The sequence below is a fragment of the Eumetopias jubatus genome, unplaced genomic scaffold, assembly GCF_037043125.1.
Source record: "Eumetopias jubatus isolate StellerSeaLion01/CBP00866 unplaced genomic scaffold, mEumJub1_p1.0 scaffold_13, whole genome shotgun sequence".
Taxonomy (NCBI): domain Eukaryota; kingdom Metazoa; phylum Chordata; class Mammalia; order Carnivora; family Otariidae; genus Eumetopias; species Eumetopias jubatus.
Window position 1 is genome coordinate 104,733,302 of NW_028274819.1, and position 19,278 is coordinate 104,752,579.

Below are 19,278 nucleotides of genomic sequence, written 5' to 3' on the forward strand. Positions count from 1 at the left end.
GGAGTAGGAAAGAAAACTGCTGTCTTCCTAATCCCATTACCTCAAAGATCTTCACATACCAGAAAGAGTGCCAAGCCTGGTCAGTGGTCCAGCTATCCCACTGACTGTTCAGAGCAGGGAAAACGTTCAGAACAGGCAGAACAGGCAGACATTATCTTATTATCTATCAACCTCCACATTACTTTTGAAAATAAACGTTGAAAAATACTAATAATTAAGTAAAAAACTTAATATTATTTCACACAAGAGGTAGTTTGGCAATTGTCTTAAAGCATAAACTCTGAGGCCAGACTGCCTGAGTTCAATCACATTTGATTTTACCCCTTATTATTAGTGGGACTTTGTAAAGTTACTTACCATCTATGTAACTTGGTTTCTTCATCTGTAAAATAAGGAGAAATATAGTAGCTACTCATAGGCCGTTGTGGAGATTAAATCAGTTAATATATATAAAGCATTTGGAACAGTACCTGGCACAAAGTAAGTACTACTTAATTATTTAATGCCTAAAAAAGGCATCACAAATGATATATTGATGTATAAGAAAGCCAAGTATTGTACCCATATAAATATTTGCAGATAAAATGGTACCTATAACAAGGACTAAAAGTACTAACTTGTAACTCTTAGAAGAAATGGCTGTCTGACTTTCCACAGTCTTCCCACCCGCCCGCCCCCAGCCCCACCTTCGCCACCCTTCAAGCTTCTAAGTAAAATGTCTCCTTGCGTGCTGGGTCAGCTCCTTTCTTACAGAGAAACTAAACCGTGGGTGAGGGGTTGAATTATTCCACATAATAAAAGAGTTACAAGAGAGGGTGGGGAAGAAAGAGCAAAGTTTGGGATGAGTACTGTGGGGGCTGAGATGGAAAGGAGCCTCTGTGGAGTGAGTGGAGAGGCTCAGGGATTTCCCAAGAGCTGTTCTCGGTTATAAACTGGTTGTCTCTTAATGTCCTTCAAGACATACTAGTGAAAATAGTATAATTTTACCTCTGATCACTGGACCGTATTTCTTTGACTATGGTTCAGCAGTGAAACTGGGACATATGGACCACCCCCACCCTGCTTTTATGTAAGTTATGTCCATGTATATAGACAGAATGAAGTTAAATATATATACCTGATAGAAGTGGGAAATAATTTAACATATGCAAAAAACTACACACTTATCTATGCATATGCATATAACCTGTATGTAAAAATAAATTTAGACTCAGATGTTTGAGTCCAACAATCTCAAAAAGCCTTTGGCTAAATTAACAAGATATGTAGACAGCACATTTAAAGAGCTTGGGAACATTTTTCTTTCTTTTTTTTAAAGATTTTATTTATTTATTTGACAGAGAGAGACACATCGAGAGAAGGAACACAAGCAGGGGGAGTGAGAGAGGGAGAAGCAGGCTTCCCGTGGAGCAGGGAGCGCGATGCGGGGCTCAATCTCAGGACCCTGGGATCTTGACCTGAGCCGAAGGCAGACGCTTAACAACTGAGCCACCCAAGAGCTTGGGAACATTTTTCAATAGTCTATTTTTCTTCCTTCCCTTTCTCTCTCTTTTCCTTCCTTCCTTCTTCCTTTCTCTTCCTTCCTTCCTCCCTTCCTCCCTCTCCCTTTCTTTCTTTTAAAGCCAAACAAACTTAGGTTCAAATCCCAGCTCTCCCATTTAATGAATGACTTTGAACAAGACCCTTCATCTCCTTAGACCCCAGATTTCTTACAGTGAACTGGAGCTGACTCCCACCTCAAGGACTACAGTGACTGAGATGCTGGACACACAGTGGTGAGCATAACGTTAATCCACAAGAAACCAACCAATACCAACAACTTTAAGTCAGTTAACTATGCAATCTTAAATGAGAATGGAAAACATTATACCCCACAATCTGGTTAGGTTGCTTGTTTTTTTAAATACAGTTTTCTCCTTCAAGAATAAAATCTCAACTTTCCCCCCTAATATTTTGGGAATTACTGAAAGTTATTATGGCAACAAAACTAGGCCCGTGTTTGCTGAAAAGCATGTAATTCCCTCAGTGTTGCCACAGATCTATTTAGTTCATGCTCTACAAAAAACCCTGCTCTTAAGGGCCAAACAGATGGAATGATAAAAGGCATTCTTTGCAATACCAGCTGAGGCTCTCTCCCTGGGGCAAACCTCCTCTCCACAAGTTGGGACAGTAACTACCCACCAATCTCGACTGTTCATCCTGCTGTAAAGGGAGTACCTTGTCGGTGAGCACCTGTATAAGAGCAGCTACAAAATGATGGTGTGGCCATGACAGCAATTTCCTAAAAGATCCTTGATTCAGAATCCTTGATTTTGTTTTGTCTTTAAAGTAGTAGTTGAGGACTAAAACAAATTTTATCCATAAATGGGAATGGAAAACTTCCAGGAAGATAGAATCAGCCATATAATCAGGTTTGGAGAAGTACTTAGGGGATCTGATTTTATTTTGTGGTGGTTTGTTTCTAAGAATAAGACCTATGTGAAGTATACTTGAAAAGTTCGGTATTAAATCTCAAAATTTTTACCAAACCAGGTTCAACCAGTTCTTTAGAGGTGGCAGGCACTTTCATTCATTCAATAACTAATTATTCAGCACCTGCTGGGTGGTGGACAATAAGCTAGGTCCTGGTGGAAGAAGAGTAATAAGACAACAGGGCTCTGGCCCACATGACACTGACATCCCCGTAATCAGGAAAGACAGTCAACTAATAAGCAAATACGTGTGACAAAAGAAAATGTAGATAAAAGTTTTGAGACTGCAAGAAAGTGGAGTGTATAGGATTATAACGGAAAATAACAGGATTTCTACCTATACAGGTGACCAAGGAGGCTTCTGCAAGAGGGGGACCTTTAGGCTGGGATCTGAAGAATGACGGTTTTATGAAGAAGTGGGAGGTGGGGGTAAGGGGCAGAATTCCAGGCAGAAAGGCAGAAAATACAAAGATCTTGAGGCAGGAATGAAATTGGTGTGCCTTAGGACTTGAGAAAAGGCCAGTGTGACCAGCTGCTCAGTGGCTGGGTCATATGAAGCATAAAGTTTGAGTTCATTTTAAAATCAAGAGGAAGATTTCAAGGGGTAACAGGAGAGAAGAGAGAACTAAAGAAGTATGGAAAAGAATCAAAGTGCAAGCAGGAGACCAGCTAAGAGGCCATGTCAATAATCCAGGCAAGAAATTGTGGCGGTTTGGCCTGGGGCGGTGGCCCTGGAAATGGAGACACAAAAATCATGCCTATTTTAGAGGTAGAACTGGTAGAACTTTCTGATAGATTAGAAGTGACATGAATCCAGGACAACTCCCAGATTTCTGGCTTGAAAAAAAAATGAGTGGATGGTGGCGGCATTTTCAGGGAAGACTGGTAGAAGAATAAATTCTGAAGGAGGAATCAGAAATGCACTTTTGGAAATGTTAACTTTGAGATGCCTGTGTGACACCTCACTACCCCATCTATGGGTCTCTCTGCAGGCAAATTAAACCTTTAAAAGATGAAGGACAACACTAGCCCTTCTATTTCTTCAGGTTGTCATCAGCCAGTGCTTGTATTTATTAAGATATTTGTGAAAAGTGAAAAAGGTTTTTAAATTGAGTTCATACTTATACTAAATTGGGAATTTTCACTAATAAACTGACTGCCTGAAGGTGAACTTGGGCTGACATACTGAGGACTTGTTTCCCGGGCATTCTGAAGAATACAAGCCTGAGATGTTGTTTCGGAAGGAAGGAAGGAAGGAAGGAAGGAAGGAAGGAAGAAGGAAGGAAGGAAGGAAGGAGGAAGGAAGGAAGGAAGGAAGGGAGGGAGGGAGGGAGGGAGGAAGGGAGGAAGGGAGGGAGGGAGGAAGGGAGGGAGGAAGGGAGGGAGGAAGGGAGGGAGGGAGGGAGGGAGGAAGGAAGGGAGGGAGGAAGGGAGGAAGGAAGGGAGGGAGGAAGGAAGGGAGGAAGGAAGGGAGGAAGGAAGGGAGGAAGGAAGGGAGGAAGGGAGGGAGGGAGGGAGGGAGGGAGGAAGGAAGGGAGGGAGGGAGGGAGGAAGGGAGGGAGGAAGGGAGGAAGGGAGGGAGGGAGGAAGGAAGGGAGGGAGGAAGGGAGGAAGGAAGGGAGGGAGGAAGGAAGGGAGGAAGGAAGGAAGGAAGGAAGGGAGGAAGGAAGGGAGGGAGGGAGGGAGGGAGGGAGGGAGGAAGGGAGGGAGGGAGGGAGGGAGGGAGGGAGGGAGGGAGGGAGGGAGGGGGGAGGGAGGGGGGAGGGAGGGAGGGGAGGGGAGGGGAGGGAGGGGAGGAAGCAAAGAAGGAAGGAAAGGTCAATGCTTTAATTTTTTTTTTTTAATGATTAATACTCTTGTCTCGATGATGACAGAATGCCAGTGGGATTGGGTGGATAGATTCTGAAGGAAGCAAACTGACTTATGAGCTACTTGAAAGCCTAATTGCTGCTTTGAAAATTCTTCCAGTGGACAGACCACCCTCCCCGACTTTTCATCTGTGGTGATAGCAGTTCTCTCTGCAGCTATGTGGACAGAGTGTTTATCTGGGACAGTTTCCAAAAGTGTCTTTCAACAGAATCTTGCTATAAAGTTAAATTGTGTGAAACTAACAATGATTTGTCTATGTGCAAGGGAGGCTAGAAATATCCCAGACAAAACAAAAGCAAAATGAGCACAATCTGTTTCCCATCTTTAAAATAATTCTATTTCCAGGAGGAATGTAAAAGTTTGGAGTTTAAAAAAAAAAACGAAATAGACACTTACCTTAGATCTAGGCTATGAGTGGCTGCATATACACAACTGATCATATTCTGGCCATTTTTATAACCCACTGGTAATGATTACATCAATTCAGGCCATATAAATGACAATTGAGTTCTGGTCATTCTGTCCATAGTGATATGGTCAATATAATTTTTCTCAACTTCTTACCTTAGAGTTGGTTTTAATTTCAAGAATCATGCTTTAAAGATCTGTGCATGTCTACCCACAAAACCCACCACGCCCATCGGAAACAACCACTACTGCTCGAATATTTCACTCCCGCAAAAGGAAATGTGTTTTATTCTGGGGAATCAAGAAGGGCATGACAGGCCTCCCCTCCCCCCACTGACCTCCCCAGCCTCCTCTCCTGCTGTTCTCCTCGTCATACTTTGCACACTAGAATATATGTGCAATCCCCTCCCTCGAGTGTGGGTGGTTTTAGAGACTTGCTTCTAAGGAACAGAATCTAGAAATGTGATTAGGTCACAAGACTGTGACCTCCACCGTGCTGAGGCACGTGCTCGCTCACTGGCACTCTCTCTCTCTCCCTCCCCTCTCGCCTGCTCATGCTGAGGAAGCAAGCTGCCCTGTCCTAAGCTGCTCTAGGCAGGGGCCCCCATGGCAAGAAAGGGAGGGAGAAATTGAGGACTCAGACCAACAACGCCATGAGGAACTGAATCCTGCCAACAACCCTTTTAGTGAGCTGGAAGCTGACCCTTCGTAATCCAGCCTTGAGATGACTGCAACCCGTCAGTGACCCCCGCACACTCAAACTGCTATAATAATGATAAACGTACAGTTTTGAGCCACTATTTTGGGGTAATTTGTTATGTAGTGGTAGATAACCAGCGCACTCCCCTTGCAGGGTGGTCCTAAGGATAACCTGAGGTAACAAAGAAAGTACTGAGCAAAATGCCTGAGGCCACGGCAGGTGCCACATCATGTTAGCTCTGCCCTCCTTCCCTGCCACTCCACTGCCCCTGCTCTGCCAGCTCCTGGCCACCATCACCTAATGTCCGGATCCCCACAATGGCTTTGCAACTGGTTTCCTTCCTTTCCTGTGTCCAGCTGGTGATCTTCCTTAAAAAGCAAGCAGAAAAACTTCAACAGCTCCCTATTTCTCAAAGGATAAAAACTAAACTGATATTCCAGGCCCCCAGGCTGTCCCCATCCTGTATCTCTAAGCTAGCTCCCCCTTCCACACTGCTGGAATTTGGAATTTGAGTCCTAAATGGAATGAGTGGTGTTTTTCCTTTGTTTTATTTAAGAATGTAATTTAAGAATGATCTTGGACTCTTAGGAGAAAAAATATATAAATACTTGAAGACCGTTGCTTCCTTCTCATCACCCTTCTATTGAGATTAATCTATTCGCTCTATCCCAAATACACTAGGTCCGTTCCCACCAGCATCTTCACTAATGGAAGTGTACCTGTTCAGTACATATTCCCTCCTTTCTCCTGAACTCCAAAGGCCACCCTCCCTACCCCATCACTTCAAGGACCATTCAGGAATAACCTCCTCTACTAAGTTTTTCCAAAACTTACCACCTCATGATAATCTTTTTCCTTGGCTAATTTAATATGTACTCCTTTGGTATTTAAAATCACAGAAATGGGGACGCCTGGGTGGCTCAGATGGTTAAGCATCTGCCTTTGGCTCAGGTCATGATCCCAGGGTCCTGGGACTGAGCTCCCTGCTCAGCAGGGAGCCTGCTTCTCCCTCTGCCTCCAGCTCCCCCTGCTTTTGCATGCACTCTGTCAAATAAATAAAATATTTCAAAAAGTAATAAAATAAAATCACAGAGATATAAAATCTGAAAATAGGCAGAAGCAACTTCAGAAAGCATCAGTTTCAAGCATTCATTTTACAGGTAAAGAGACTAGAGGCTCTAAGAGAAGAAGGACACATCTGAAGAGTAACAGTACAAGGACCAGAATTCAAGCCTCGAAACCCTCACATTATTCAATTCTAGAAACATTTACCAAGTGCCCATTATGTATAGGGCACTACAAAATTTCAATAGTTTCTACCAATATGCCATTCATATATTTAATCAACAACAAAATTAGTGAGCACTATTTACAAGATACTCTGCTTAGAATAAAGACTTTGCCCACAACGAATTCAGGGCAGTAAGAACACAAAAAGGTAAAGCAACAATTACAGTACAGCTCAATAGGTCTCTGACAGCAGGTTCTAGGAAGACATAAGAAAATCACCTACATACTATCTTTGGTCCTGCCCTCCTTTACTCACCCATTCAGTTTGACAGATAGACAGACTTCTCAGTTTTTTAAGGAGAGAGAAAAAAAAAAATTCTCTTGAAGCAACTCACAAACAGCAAATATCTGGAGTACCCATGCTACTATGAAAAATAACGTTTTTCTAATGTGGTATCAGATCTACAAAATTAGATCTATTTTTAAAAATCCTCACACATTATATATTTTATTTATTATATATTTTAGAGTCTGTGTTCAGGAGTCAGACAAACTCTGAGTGTCCTACACTCAGTTTGCTATTTATTTGCTGAGTGATCTTAGGTAAGCGGCTTAAACTCACTGAATTTTAATTTTCTCATCTGCAAAATAAGAATAATATCCACCTTGCATGGTATCTGTGGGAATTAAAAATCCTGTCTTTCAAGTAATCAATACAGAATACAAGCATACATAACAAAAATTGTGTCTGGTAACTAAAACACATTCAAATTTAATTAAGTGGGCACTGCATTATTATCAAAATTGATCATAAAATCCCTGTGGTTACTAACTCTCCAGAATAAAAGTGTACTCCTTTGAAAATTTTTCTAGTACAGTGACAACTGCATAGTCTTTTTACTATTTTCAGGCAGCAACATTCTGAGAATCTATTGTGTACTAGTTGCTATGTGGAAAGAAAAATAAAACCCTACCTTTAAGAAGTTTAGGATACAAATGAGAACACAAGAGAGAACAGTTCTTTGTGCAAAGCAGGGAAATACATTCTTGCAGATTTAGTTATGAGGAAAAGAAACCAGATGCCAAGAATATAGTTCAACTTAAGCAGGTGTAAGTTTAATGATCAGAACAAAATGGGATTGATTAGGAAAAACTGTATGTAAGAGACACATTACAGTATAATATACCCTTTTTCATGTTAATTTAATAGGATTTGATATATGTGATTATTCTTCAGTTTTCTGAATTAAAACTGTTCAGGTGGTCTGGAAACATGGACAAATATACATAATAAATAGTTTAATGATACTCCAACAAATGTTCAATGAACGTGCTGATCCTCGCTAGCAACTCATAGTTCAATAAGACGTGCAAAACTGCACTGAACAACATGCGCTGAAGCGGTATTTTCATCAATCCTTGTACATCCACCTACAATGCATCACCAACGTGATCTGTGTGTCTCATTTTCACTGAATAAACTTGTGTCCCTACATACCTGAAAAGTAATCAAGGAAGAAGTACATGTTTTGTGGTCACCTGTACTTTTGTTTTTTTAAGTTTCACCTACGATGTCTTATAAACACTTTCGCCATTCATATTATACCAAGAGAAAAATGAATACTAAAAATGAGATAACGGAAAAACAAAAATTGATTTATTTTACTTTTAAATTCCACACATTTTACTGAAAATGAAGTGATTTTTAATCTATAAATAAAAGACTCTCTAAATGATACTCAGGATGTTTTACAAGTTTGGTTTTAAGATAGATTTGAATTCACAACAGGTCTTACACACAACGATTTCAATCAATTGGGCACTCCGGAACACAGTGTAGAGGCATAACAAGTGTGTGACGACTTCTTAATAGTCCCAGGGGATAAAGACCTTTTTCAAATATGGAAAGAAATTAGTCTTTCTACAGTATTAACCCCTAAAAGCTATTCGCCTTTATAGACGACTATATTATTGTCAGTTTCATACACTTTTACTTTATAAAGAACTCCCAGAGGAAGAAATTTCTGGAGGTTTTCCCAGATATATACAGCTACATTTTCCGTCGTGCTGTAGAAAAAAAGGAAAGAAGATCAAAGGCAAATAAACAAAATTTCATTTTTGATATTGATAGAGAACAGAAATTCTAGATTTAAAAGATAATGTTAAAACAAAACTTCAGAAATCACACAGTGGTCAGATAAAATGTTGACAGCAATTCTTCTTCTTTCTTACTATCTACATAAGGCAAGATGGTCACACTCACCTTACAACATCTGCAAAGTATGGCACATCCAGATCCAAATTCTTATGATCAAGGGGCTTCATAATTGCCTCCTATAGATAAAACAAAGGAAAAAACACCACTCATTCCATTTAGGACTCAAATTCCAAAGTGTTCTATCTTTGCCTCTAAACCATAACTCATCAGTTAGCCGCTAACTCAGTACTTGTAAGTACTCCATGTCTCACAAAGCAACGCTTAAGGATGAAAAATAAAGCAAGGCCCAGATCTCCATAATGACTGGTTCTCCTCATTACTAAATGCAAAGAGGTAAGAAACCAAAAAGTACAGAATTCACTGGAGCTTTCTTGTAACCAGCCATTGCAGTTCAGAACTGAGTTTAACGCTTCTTGAATTGTCCATAAACTTACCAAAAATACTTCTCCATACAGTCTTCTCCTCAGCCCAACACCACAATGTCATTAGGACAAGGATCCAGTGAGTACTACATTTTACAAAGCAGACTAAGAGTGAAATTATGTAAGTAGTTCTAAATTTCTGCTACGAGGAATAATTTAAGAATGATCTTGGACTCTTAGGAGAAAAAGTATATAAATATGTGAAGACCGTTCCTTCCTAATACGTGTATATATTAACAATGTTTTCCCTTGTCAGTGGCAAGAACAGTAATTGCCTTATTCTTTCTCACTTCTTACTTTTAGCTAGCGTACAAAATCTAAGCACTTGTGAAACAATTTCCCAATGGCATGGTTCTCAGAAGGGTACATTAATAATAATAATCATTTTTTGAGCAAAACCAGAACCATATAAAAAAAGTTAAGCCTTAAACCAAACAGCCTTTAAAACAGATCAAATGAAGGGCAGTTCCAACATGGACATCAAGAAAATACCTGTTTTCTCTTCAATTCCAGTTCAAGTCCCAACTTTTCTTTTGAAGCTTCTTCCACAGTCCCCTCTGACTTTACTCTATAAGCCACGATGAGCCACTGTTACTGACTGGACTGCATGGTGTCCCTCAGGTACAAAAAGTGGGGAAGAGTTCTCTATACAGAACCTCTCCTTTAGCACGTGGTCATACGCACGCATGGAACGCCTCATATTTCCTATACTCTTGTCCTGTATCGTACAGCACTCTGTGTATATATATTTTACATTCCCAATAAATGCAAAAATCCTGTCTTTATAGCGTTCCTAAAGTACTTGAAACACACTGTTATCTGTTCACTGATTATTCTTTTCTTTTCCGAAGATTTATTTATTTATGAGAGAGAGCATGCATGCACGCGTGGGAGGAGAGGCAGAAGGAGAGAGAGAATCCTGAAGCAGACTGCCCACTGAGCACAGAATCCGATTCGGGGCTGATCCCAGGAACCCAAGACCATGACCTGAGCTGAAATCAAGAGTCGGTTGCCCAACCGAGTGACCCAAGCGCCCCTCTTATTCATTTATTCAACTGAAACTTACTGAGCACTTATTATCGTTTGCCTCCTAAAAAAGTAACATGAGCACTCTGTGGGTAAGGGCTATGTCACACTCATCTGTGTACTCCTGGTACTTAGCTCGAAGACTGATGCAGAGCGGGCGAACTTGCTGAATATATGGATGATAAGTACCTCGGAAGCAGTAATGATCATTAATAGCATTTTTATGAGACAAATGTCAGATTCTAGAACAAGAGTAAGGAGCAGAGGGGGCACCTGGGTGGCTCAGTCGGTTAAGCATCTGCCTTTGGCTCAGGTCATGATTCTAGGGTTCTGAGATCAAGCCCTGCTCAGCAGGGGAGTCTGCTTCTCCCTCTGCCACTCCCACGCTTGTAAGGGAGCGTGCTCCTGTTAAATAAAATAAATAAAATCTTAAAAAAAAAAAAAAAGGAAGGAGCAGAGTTTAAATGAAGAACTGAACAGGTAAAATGATGAATAATAACAAAGCTGGATAGAAGGAAGTCCACTCCCAACTTTGTAAAAGACTAACCACACAACCTAAGGCAAGTCAGTGAACTGTTCCGCCTCTCTCAATCTTAATCTATGGAATGAAGAAGTTGGTTTAGATAATCTCTAAGGTCTCTGACAATGCAGGATTTCTATAATGATACAGTCAGCAAGTCCCTGATTGAACTCCTTCTTCTGTGTTATCCCTGTGGTGAACTGCCTCAGTGAGTTTATGATAAAATTAGAGTGAATAACACAGGGTAATGTTAAAAATCTATGACCAAAGGCATAAGGAAAATCCAGAGAAGGAAAAGAAAGCCTCAAGGAGAAAGCTGTGTCTTGAAAGAAAGGCAGAATCTGTTAAATGGAGGAAATCAGTATACACCAGCAAGAAATACAAGAACGACAAGCCTGTTAAGGTTATTCCCGTCATTGCAATATAACTGTGACTTATTTCCTTTAAATCACCCAAACACCTTTAGAAAAACATGAGAGTAGTTCCTCCAACTACTTCTTACTCCCACACCCAATTCCACTCATAAGGTCATGGAACCTCTGGAGATACTTGGTTGGGAAGTGATAAGGGGGCCACCAAATACACTTAGAGGACAGTATGTAATAAGCATCCAACATGACATTACCTCCATATACTCTTTGAGGTCAGTCAAATTCATAACCATTCCTGTAACAGGATCAATCTAAAGAATAAACAAAGGTGAATGTTACTATAATATGCTCTTCATATTTAAACCTCTGTTAAATTATTAAAGGCTGTACAATTTGCAGAAATCGTGCCCATGTCTGCCTTCATCCCCAGGACACTCATCGATCTCATTATGGAAACACCAGGTGCTCCAGGAACCCCTTTCATGGTACTGCTCTTCTACCTGTCCACATAGAGCAGATTAAAGATAACCCTTTGGGAGAGGAAAGGCCTAGAATGGCAGCAGCTCACCATACACAAAGGACAACAACGAAGCAATATTGATTTGAACAGAATTTTTCAACACAGAATCCATCATGTTGGCTGAGAGGGCCCAGCAATCTGGACAAATCACACAGATCTTTTCAGCACGTACCTCTCCATGCACCGTCACCACAACTATGGGAAAGAAAACAGAACACCAAAAAAAACCACATGACTTTCAACAGATAACACCCAAGCACAAGTTAACAACATAAATTGTTAGGTCTCTATCCTGCAAAGCTCTATTCATATTTTCCCTCAAACAGCTGTTCTTTTAGTTAAGATCTTTTTCTCAACCAAAGCAAGACTTGGCCAAGACAGAGAAGCTCAGCAGGAGCTTTGGCTAAGCAGAGGATCCCAGCCAGAGCCAGAAAGGGTGTACATTCAGCTTATGATGTTGATGCACTAAGTAGGAATGTCCACTAGGTAGGATTGAGATGCTGCTCGATCACTGCCTGAAAAAGTAGAATGTACAGGAAGACATCCAGCTACACACCAAGTTGGCCCAATGCTGGGCAGCACCTTTCTCAGCAAGCAAAACCACTACTGGGCCTAAAACTCTGATCCCTATAATCACACAAACACATACAGTTTATGGTAATATTTTGTAAATTAAAGAACTGCTTGTATAAGCATTTGAAAAATGATGACCAGAGTGTTTTACAAATTAGTGACTTTTATATATATTTTTCAGCTCTGTACAAACACCATTAGGTATTATGTGATAAGTGAGCAAACTAAAAGTGACAAATATCATAGATCAAGTAAGAGGTGGTAACTAAACTAGAAATTCTGATCTTTTAGCACCTTTTGAATCTTTTTACTCTACCCAACTATATGCTGTTGATACTCTATGCTCACAGGGCTGTTTTTTGAGATATCAGCTTTATCTCAAAGAATCAAGTCTCCTACACTCACATACATTATTTTCTTGGAACACTGCAGGCAGTTTTAGACACAACCTATTTTCCCAGCATACAGCACATTCCTAGTCAATATCTCCCTTTTGTCAGTCATTATTTACTCAAAGAATACAATCTAATGTTTCTAATACGATCTAATTTTAACATTAGCCTCAGAAATACCTAATTAGAAGGAAGCAGGTGCCAAAAGAACCTCATTATGCATACTAACGCCAAGGCAAAAAAAAAATTGTTTAAACCATTTGTTATCTCTAACAGAGCAGATATTTGCAAGGCAAAATTTAAGACACATCCAACCAAGGCAACAGATTTTTTTCATTCTGAACTTCCATGTAACTTCTCATTCAAGGCTCAAATATGCTTTGTCCATAAAGTTTCTTACTCGTTTAGACTATATTTGCTGATCACACTTTCATCCTTATTGAAAGACCTAAAATTTCATCAGTTTTTCTCTCACCTTTATAATTGTGCCCATGGCCATTTAGATTGTTGCATTTCCCAAACAGTTTCAAGTTTTCTTCATTACTCAGAGATTTGCTAACCAAAAAAAAAAAAAATAATAAAAATAAAATAACATGACACAAGTTCAGACACCTTCTCTGTTCCCTACATTTATTATTTGCTCTAGTCTTTGAAGAGCTTCACAATTTATTATCTTAGCTCACCAAATGGAGTCATAAATCAACTTGATTTCATTATTCCACTTTCTGTCAGGAACCAGTGTATGCCCCCTAATTAGGCTACTGTAATGTACAAATGAGCGTGAACAAAGTCCACAACCCTTGTTCCACAGCAAGATTCCAACTGATCTGCTCAAGGCCCTTCTATTTTTCAACTCAACAGACACTGGGTACCCATTACATGGTAGGTATGGCTTGAATGAAGCAAGGACTTACAATGACAAAAGAAGACGCTTGTCTTCAAGTGGCTTAAAAATCTCATTTCTCCTGAAAAATAGATGACCTACTACGTCTCCTCTTTAACAATCTTGCATTATTATGCCTGAATTATTGCCCACTGACGGCTTCACCAATCCATACAGCAGTATTCAAATTAAGTACAAATTTAAAATTACAATGCTCAGCTGTATTCTGGGCAGGAAACAATTTTCTTAATGAATTTTTACGTCTATACGTGTCCAATCAACTAGGCATCTTCAATGAGGCCTTCTATGTGTGAACGTCCTATTATACCACCCCTTCCGTTTTGAGATTCTCTTTCTTCTCCGCCCCCCCCCCCACCCTCATCCACTTACGTTTAGAATGCTACGGTTCACAAAGCTTTGGCACAATATTATCCCACTGTACCCTCCACAAAATTGGCCAGATCGTGCGCTCCGCACAGAAGGTGGGGACAGGCACGTGTTGATCGCTGCTGCATCCCCGCCACCTAGCACAAGACCTGACACGCTGGTCACAAATACCTGCCCAGTGAATGGGAATGGATGACTCTTGTTAGAAATTATCATCCTCATTCTACAGATAGGGAAACATGCCGAGAGCGGAGCTTGCTAAGGAGAGGCGAAACTCTCCTCCACATCAACTCCTCAGTGCAGTCAAGCAGCCTGAATGCTCCGGGTTCAAATCCCGGCTGTGCTCCTTGCTCTCAGGGCTGCAAAGGGAACGCCTGCGTTCGTGACAGCTGTGGTAAGGAGGGCATAAACCTGCGTTGCTGTAGCGGTACTGGTGATGGCGGCTAGCGCTCCTGACACCTCGCGGCAGCTCACACTTGCCGAGAGGTCACCACATGTCTGACACTGTGTCAACCGGGCCAGGCGAACTGCTCTGGGTGCCACTGCAACCCTTGGCGCTCCACTAGGAAACGTGCGCGCCCCCGAAGCTGCTCCAGGGCACCGAGCCGGGGCGAGGGGGGAGAACCTTAGCCTTCGGGTTCCGCACGCAGGGCCGTGCCCTCCGCTCGGCTCCGTTTTGCCACCGCGCCCCACGGCGCCCCACAGCCTCCTCCGGTCGACTCCAGCTGTCCCCGTCACCGTGGCGCCGGGGCGGCCGGGGGGGCGCGCGCCCCCGGGCCCCGCCCCCCCCCGCACTGTGGCGCCCCCCCACACCTGTGGAGTCTGTGGGTCGCGCTGAAGGAGACGAGGCGGGACACCCGCGCCCGGCGGCGACAGCCCTCGCCGGCTCCCGCCGCGCTCATCGCCGAGCCCCCTCACTCGGCTGGCGCCGGGGCTGGACGACAGCGCGGCCCGCGTCTGCGCAGTGCTGCCGGCGCCCTGGAACGCGCTCTCCGCGCCGCGCTGCGACTGGCTCCCTCCGCTGGTCTGGAGGCAGCCAAGCGTCCGGCACTGTGAGTCTCTTGGATGGCAGAGTTGGGATAAGCTAAGCAAACCTCCCAGCGGTGGGTCGGAAAAGGTGGGTAGGACCTTAGTGTCTTTCATTATACTGGCTGCTCAGCCCTAGGCCAAGTCGGGCCATTAGGCTCAGCCGGGGCACACTTCGGGTACTGGAGGGACCTCTTTGAGATGCTCCTGCCACTCCCTTCCAGAAAGCCCTGGTTACAGTAACCTCCACCGGCTGGTTACTCTGAGATGAGCCCTAGGGCCAAGCCACTTACAGCATAAAGGGAGCGGGGATTTCAGGGCACGCGTGGGAGCGCTTGGCTTTCGGAAATGATACTGCCTTTGGACTGTTTGTAAAGATTCTTCTTATTAAGGGAAATTCTCAAGCTTTCCTTAGCATCCACACATATGAAGCCATTTATCACAGTGTGAACACACACACATTAGAGATTCTCTGTCACCTCCAAAGTGAACGGATCTTGTTTCCTCACACCTACCTATAAGGAGTATCCACACTACTTGCAGTTCCCAGTATTATGTCACCTCTTTTCACCATTTCCTCACTAAATACTTACTGAATAGCTAACCATGAGGCTGGCAGTGTTCCAGGTACTGGGAAGGATAGATTAAACCAGGAGAGTGGCAGGCATACGGGCCCCAAATGTTGATTTCTCTCAAATGTCTCCTGTCTCCGGCTACATACTCTGTTCTGCATGAAATTATTGTCATGTAGGGGCGCCTGGGTGGCTCAGTCATTAAGTATCTGCCTTCAGCTCAGGTCGTGATCCCAGCGTCCTGGGATCGAGCCCCGCATCGGGGTCCCTGCTCCGCAGGGAAGCCTGCTTCTCCCTCTCCCACTCCTCCTGCTTGTGTGCCCTCTCTCGCTATGTCTCTCCCTGTCAAATAAATAAATAAAATCTTTAAAAAAAAAATTATTGTCATGTAGCAAACATTAACGCATTTTCAAATATTTTTATTCTCTTCCCCATTGGGCTGTAAAAAAATGTCAAAGAAGGATAAACTTCGGAGACATCTGAGACAGACATGAACTAGTTCAGTCCTCTCCCAGATAGGAAAACACGGGCCCAGATAAGTGAATTACTCATCCAAGATCACTTACAATAAAACAGTATTTCCTGGGCATTGACCACATCGGGTATAAAACACTTGACTCATTCTGAATGAAGTCTTAAGAATCAAAATACAAAGCCGAAGGAATTTCTGAGAAATTGCTATAATTACTTTAGTAAAACATGGCATTACATTTGCAGAGCTCTTTCTCTAAATGTTTTTATTAAGGGTACTCACCAAATTTACCCTCAGTGATCCTGTTATGGATTCAACCATGTCCCCCCAAAATTAATGTTGAGCCCCCAGTACCTCAAAATATGACTTTATTTGGAATAGGGTCTTTGCAGATGTAATTAGTTAAGAGAAAGTCACAAGGGGGAAGCCCTAGTCCCTTTACCCCTTCCCTATGCACCACATACTCCCTTTCCTTGAGTCTCTGGACACTGCTGAGTGATGAGCTGGACTTAGCGAGAGGAAGAGGCCCTGCTTAGGCTTAAACTTAGTCATATGCTCATTCAATTTTACCAGAACTCTCTGCACTAGATTACCAGGCATAGGCATATTACAAAATGTCATAGATCCTTTTTTGTCTTCGCCTTCAAGAACCTCATAGATGCCAGAGCCACAGAAGAATTTGGGCATCCTTGGGTCAAAATCTTATGATTGTACCACTAACCTTTATATGTTTGAACTTCACTCCCTGTGATTAGGATGGAATTTATAGAGGAAAGACGTTATCAGCTTTGCATACTTCACAGAAGTCAGCTAGAATCTCCTCCACCCTTTAGATCCGGATAAGATCTAAAACAATCCTCCATGTCTTGTGTGGGGGAGTACAATGCCTTTTTGAGGATTTCTGTGAGATATATTTACATTCTCTTACAATGACTTCAGCCTTGAAGCTCCCACATCTGCTGTCTTAGCTGTACTTAGGCATCTTCTCATCATTCTGGTACCTGCTGGTTTGGTTTTGTGTTTCATCAAGCCAGACACAAAACTTAGAACTTTCACTTTATTGCCACAATATAAACCATTACCTGTGGCATTTTTGTACCTGTGGGAACCCTTCACTGAAAAGGACAAGGTTTATGATGTCTGTAATAACTCCTGAGGATAACTGGGAAGAAACTGGCTATGCTGGTCCAGGGGTGTGCATGAACCATGACTTCACAGTTGCCCCAAACTACACATCTAGGAGGCTTCCCCAGCAACATTCAACATGCAGAGGGAGCGAGGACAATTTAACTGGCCCCAGGCTGGAGTTAAGTGGAGAGAGGAAGTATAACTGAAGGAAAAGGGAACAAGAGATCTTGAAGGTGTTGGCAAGAGTATGGTTTAAGTGACAGATGTAGCGGGATTTGGGCTGTTAGTAAAACTGGGGGTGAGAGAGGGGGTTTAGAAATTATTTTATTATAAATTTATATATTTATATATAATATAAATATATATTTATATTTATATAATTATAAATTAAATTATATGGAGATTATATGGCCTCCAGTGCCACCTGTTGCCCGATTGAATGAAGAACTACTGACTTCTCATCAATTTCTGGAGAACTATACACCTGGAGATTAGAAGAAATGCCTGATTTTAGTGACGTCCCTCAAAACAACATCCTCCCAAGGCTGAGGTGGGGGCAGGGCAGAAGGTGGCAGTCAGTGGTTCAACTGCTGTGGCATCTGCAGACAGCAGGGAAACAGTTTGGAAGAAAGCCTCTAAGCATGACATACCTGGCTTCCCGTCCTCTGTGAGCCCTAGAACCCATGCTAACAGGGAGGCTGTGACGGGAAAAAACGAGGTGCTTTTTAGAGCTATGTTCATATTTTACTATCTACGATTATTTGTATTTTTTCTCTCAAGTGTGAGAACCTCTGTCACTCACCCTATCTGGTGGTGGTAATGACGCAGCTCTACTTTTTCTTTTACGTACGTTTATTATCTAGAAGAAGATCTATCTAGTAAATATAAATTTAAAACTCTCTTCAAAAGGTTGTATCAACACTTGTTTAAAGTTTTTAAGAAAGAGCTCTAAAAAATTATAAAACCATTATTATCTCAAGAATTCTGTTTTTAATAGAAATTTTAAAACCAGGTGTCTGTGGTTTGGAAGGGAAGGTGCCCTTTTTGTGCTCCCTTTTGTACAGAGCATGTTCATTTTAAAGCTAGTTTCCAAGTGTTTCGAGTTGCTCCATCAGATGGTCACAAAGGTGCCATGGAACCCATAAGACATTTGCACAGGTACTTCTGCTCGGCCCAGTTCTTCAAAGTTCTTGGCATCCAAGACTAGGAGAAAATTGTTTTCATTCTAGAACAGAAAGACAATACTGAAAATTCTTTTGATAATGTCTTATGCATCTTCCTATCTATCCTCAGCACCTAGCACAGTGCCTTGACTATCCATCCATTCACTAAATGTTTGCTGAATGACTGAACGAGCCTGAGAAGGACATTATGGCTGAAGAAGTTCATACCTAGAGTGAAGAAATTAAGTTGTTTATATCAATTACCTTCAGAGGATCTCTTGGAGTTTAAGGATCTTGTTACCTGCCCCTTTCCAATCTCCTAGGAGACAGAAATTTTTTCTTCCAAATTAGAAATGTTTCCATTTTGTGTTACTTTGGAGCTGTACAAAGGGTAGCATTACAAGGCAGATTGATATTTGCCCTGGTGTAATTACAGGAGTGGCAAGTACATGATATGAGGACAAAGTCCTCCTAAGCCTATGGCAGATATTAGTAATCGATCACGGCACTTTTCTCACCAAACCCTTAAAAAGCCTCAGGCGACGCCTGGGTGGCTCAGTCGTTAAGCACCTGCCTTCAGCTCAGGTCATGATCCCATGGTCCTGGGATGGAGCCCCGCATCGCGCTCCCTGCTCAGCGGGAAGCCTGCTTCTCCCTCTCCCACTCCCCCTGCTTGTGTTCCCTCTCTCGCTGTGTCTCTCTCTGTCAAATAAATAAAATCTTTTAAAAATAAAATAAAATAAAATAAAATAAAATAAAATAAAATAAAATAAAATAAAAAGCCTCAGAATCCTACAACCCAGGCACCCACTAATAACTGGTCAAAGCTGGTACTCAACCTATTTGCCACAAGACTGCTTTAGACAAGAAGTTAAGACATCAACATGATTGAGACACTAGGGCTCACCACATTAAACTTTTGGGGCA

At 42.1% G+C, this 19,278-nt stretch overlaps 2 protein-coding genes and 1 long non-coding RNA gene across 11 annotated transcripts in view; 1 reads left to right on the top strand and 2 right to left on the bottom strand.

Moving 5' to 3' along the window:
- Positions 1-15,887, bottom strand: part of PTS (6-pyruvoyltetrahydropterin synthase) — a 100,138-nt gene extending 84,251 nt beyond the window's left edge. For 6 of the 9 annotated variants that reach the window (XR_015766683.1, XR_015766682.1, XR_015766681.1 and 3 more), the window contains exons 1-4: positions 14,804-15,887; positions 11,490-11,546; positions 8,942-9,012; positions 358-382 (exon numbers count right to left, since the gene is read on the bottom strand). Coding sequence is in view for 4 of the 9 variants with exons in the window: in XM_088018012.1 (XP_087874138.1) it covers positions 379-382; positions 8,942-9,012; positions 11,490-11,546; positions 14,804-15,133 (462 nt within the window). In the remaining 5 variants the exon portion in view is untranslated. Of the gene's footprint in view, positions 1-357; positions 385-7,772; positions 8,746-8,941; positions 9,013-11,489; positions 11,547-11,927; positions 11,951-13,195; positions 13,276-14,803 lie in introns of those variants that run through there. The other 3 variants (XM_028105838.2, XM_088018011.1, XR_003609739.2) reach the window with 3 other exon arrangements.
- LOC148162694 (uncharacterized) overlaps positions 14,836-19,278 on the top strand; it is a 51,255-nt gene continuing 46,812 nt past the window's right edge. Inside the window, exon 1 of the long non-coding RNA XR_015766685.1 lies at positions 14,836-15,107. This is a non-coding gene — a long non-coding RNA (uncharacterized LOC148162694). The remainder of the gene's footprint in view (positions 15,108-19,278) is intronic.
- The window catches only part of BCO2 (beta-carotene oxygenase 2), a 73,377-nt gene continuing 72,254 nt past the window's right edge, over positions 18,156-19,278 (bottom strand). Inside the window, exon 12 of the mRNA XM_088018010.1 lies at positions 18,156-18,413. Coding sequence (XP_087874136.1) covers positions 18,300-18,413 — 114 coding nt within the window. The 3' untranslated portion in view covers positions 18,156-18,299. The remainder of the gene's footprint in view (positions 18,414-19,278) is intronic.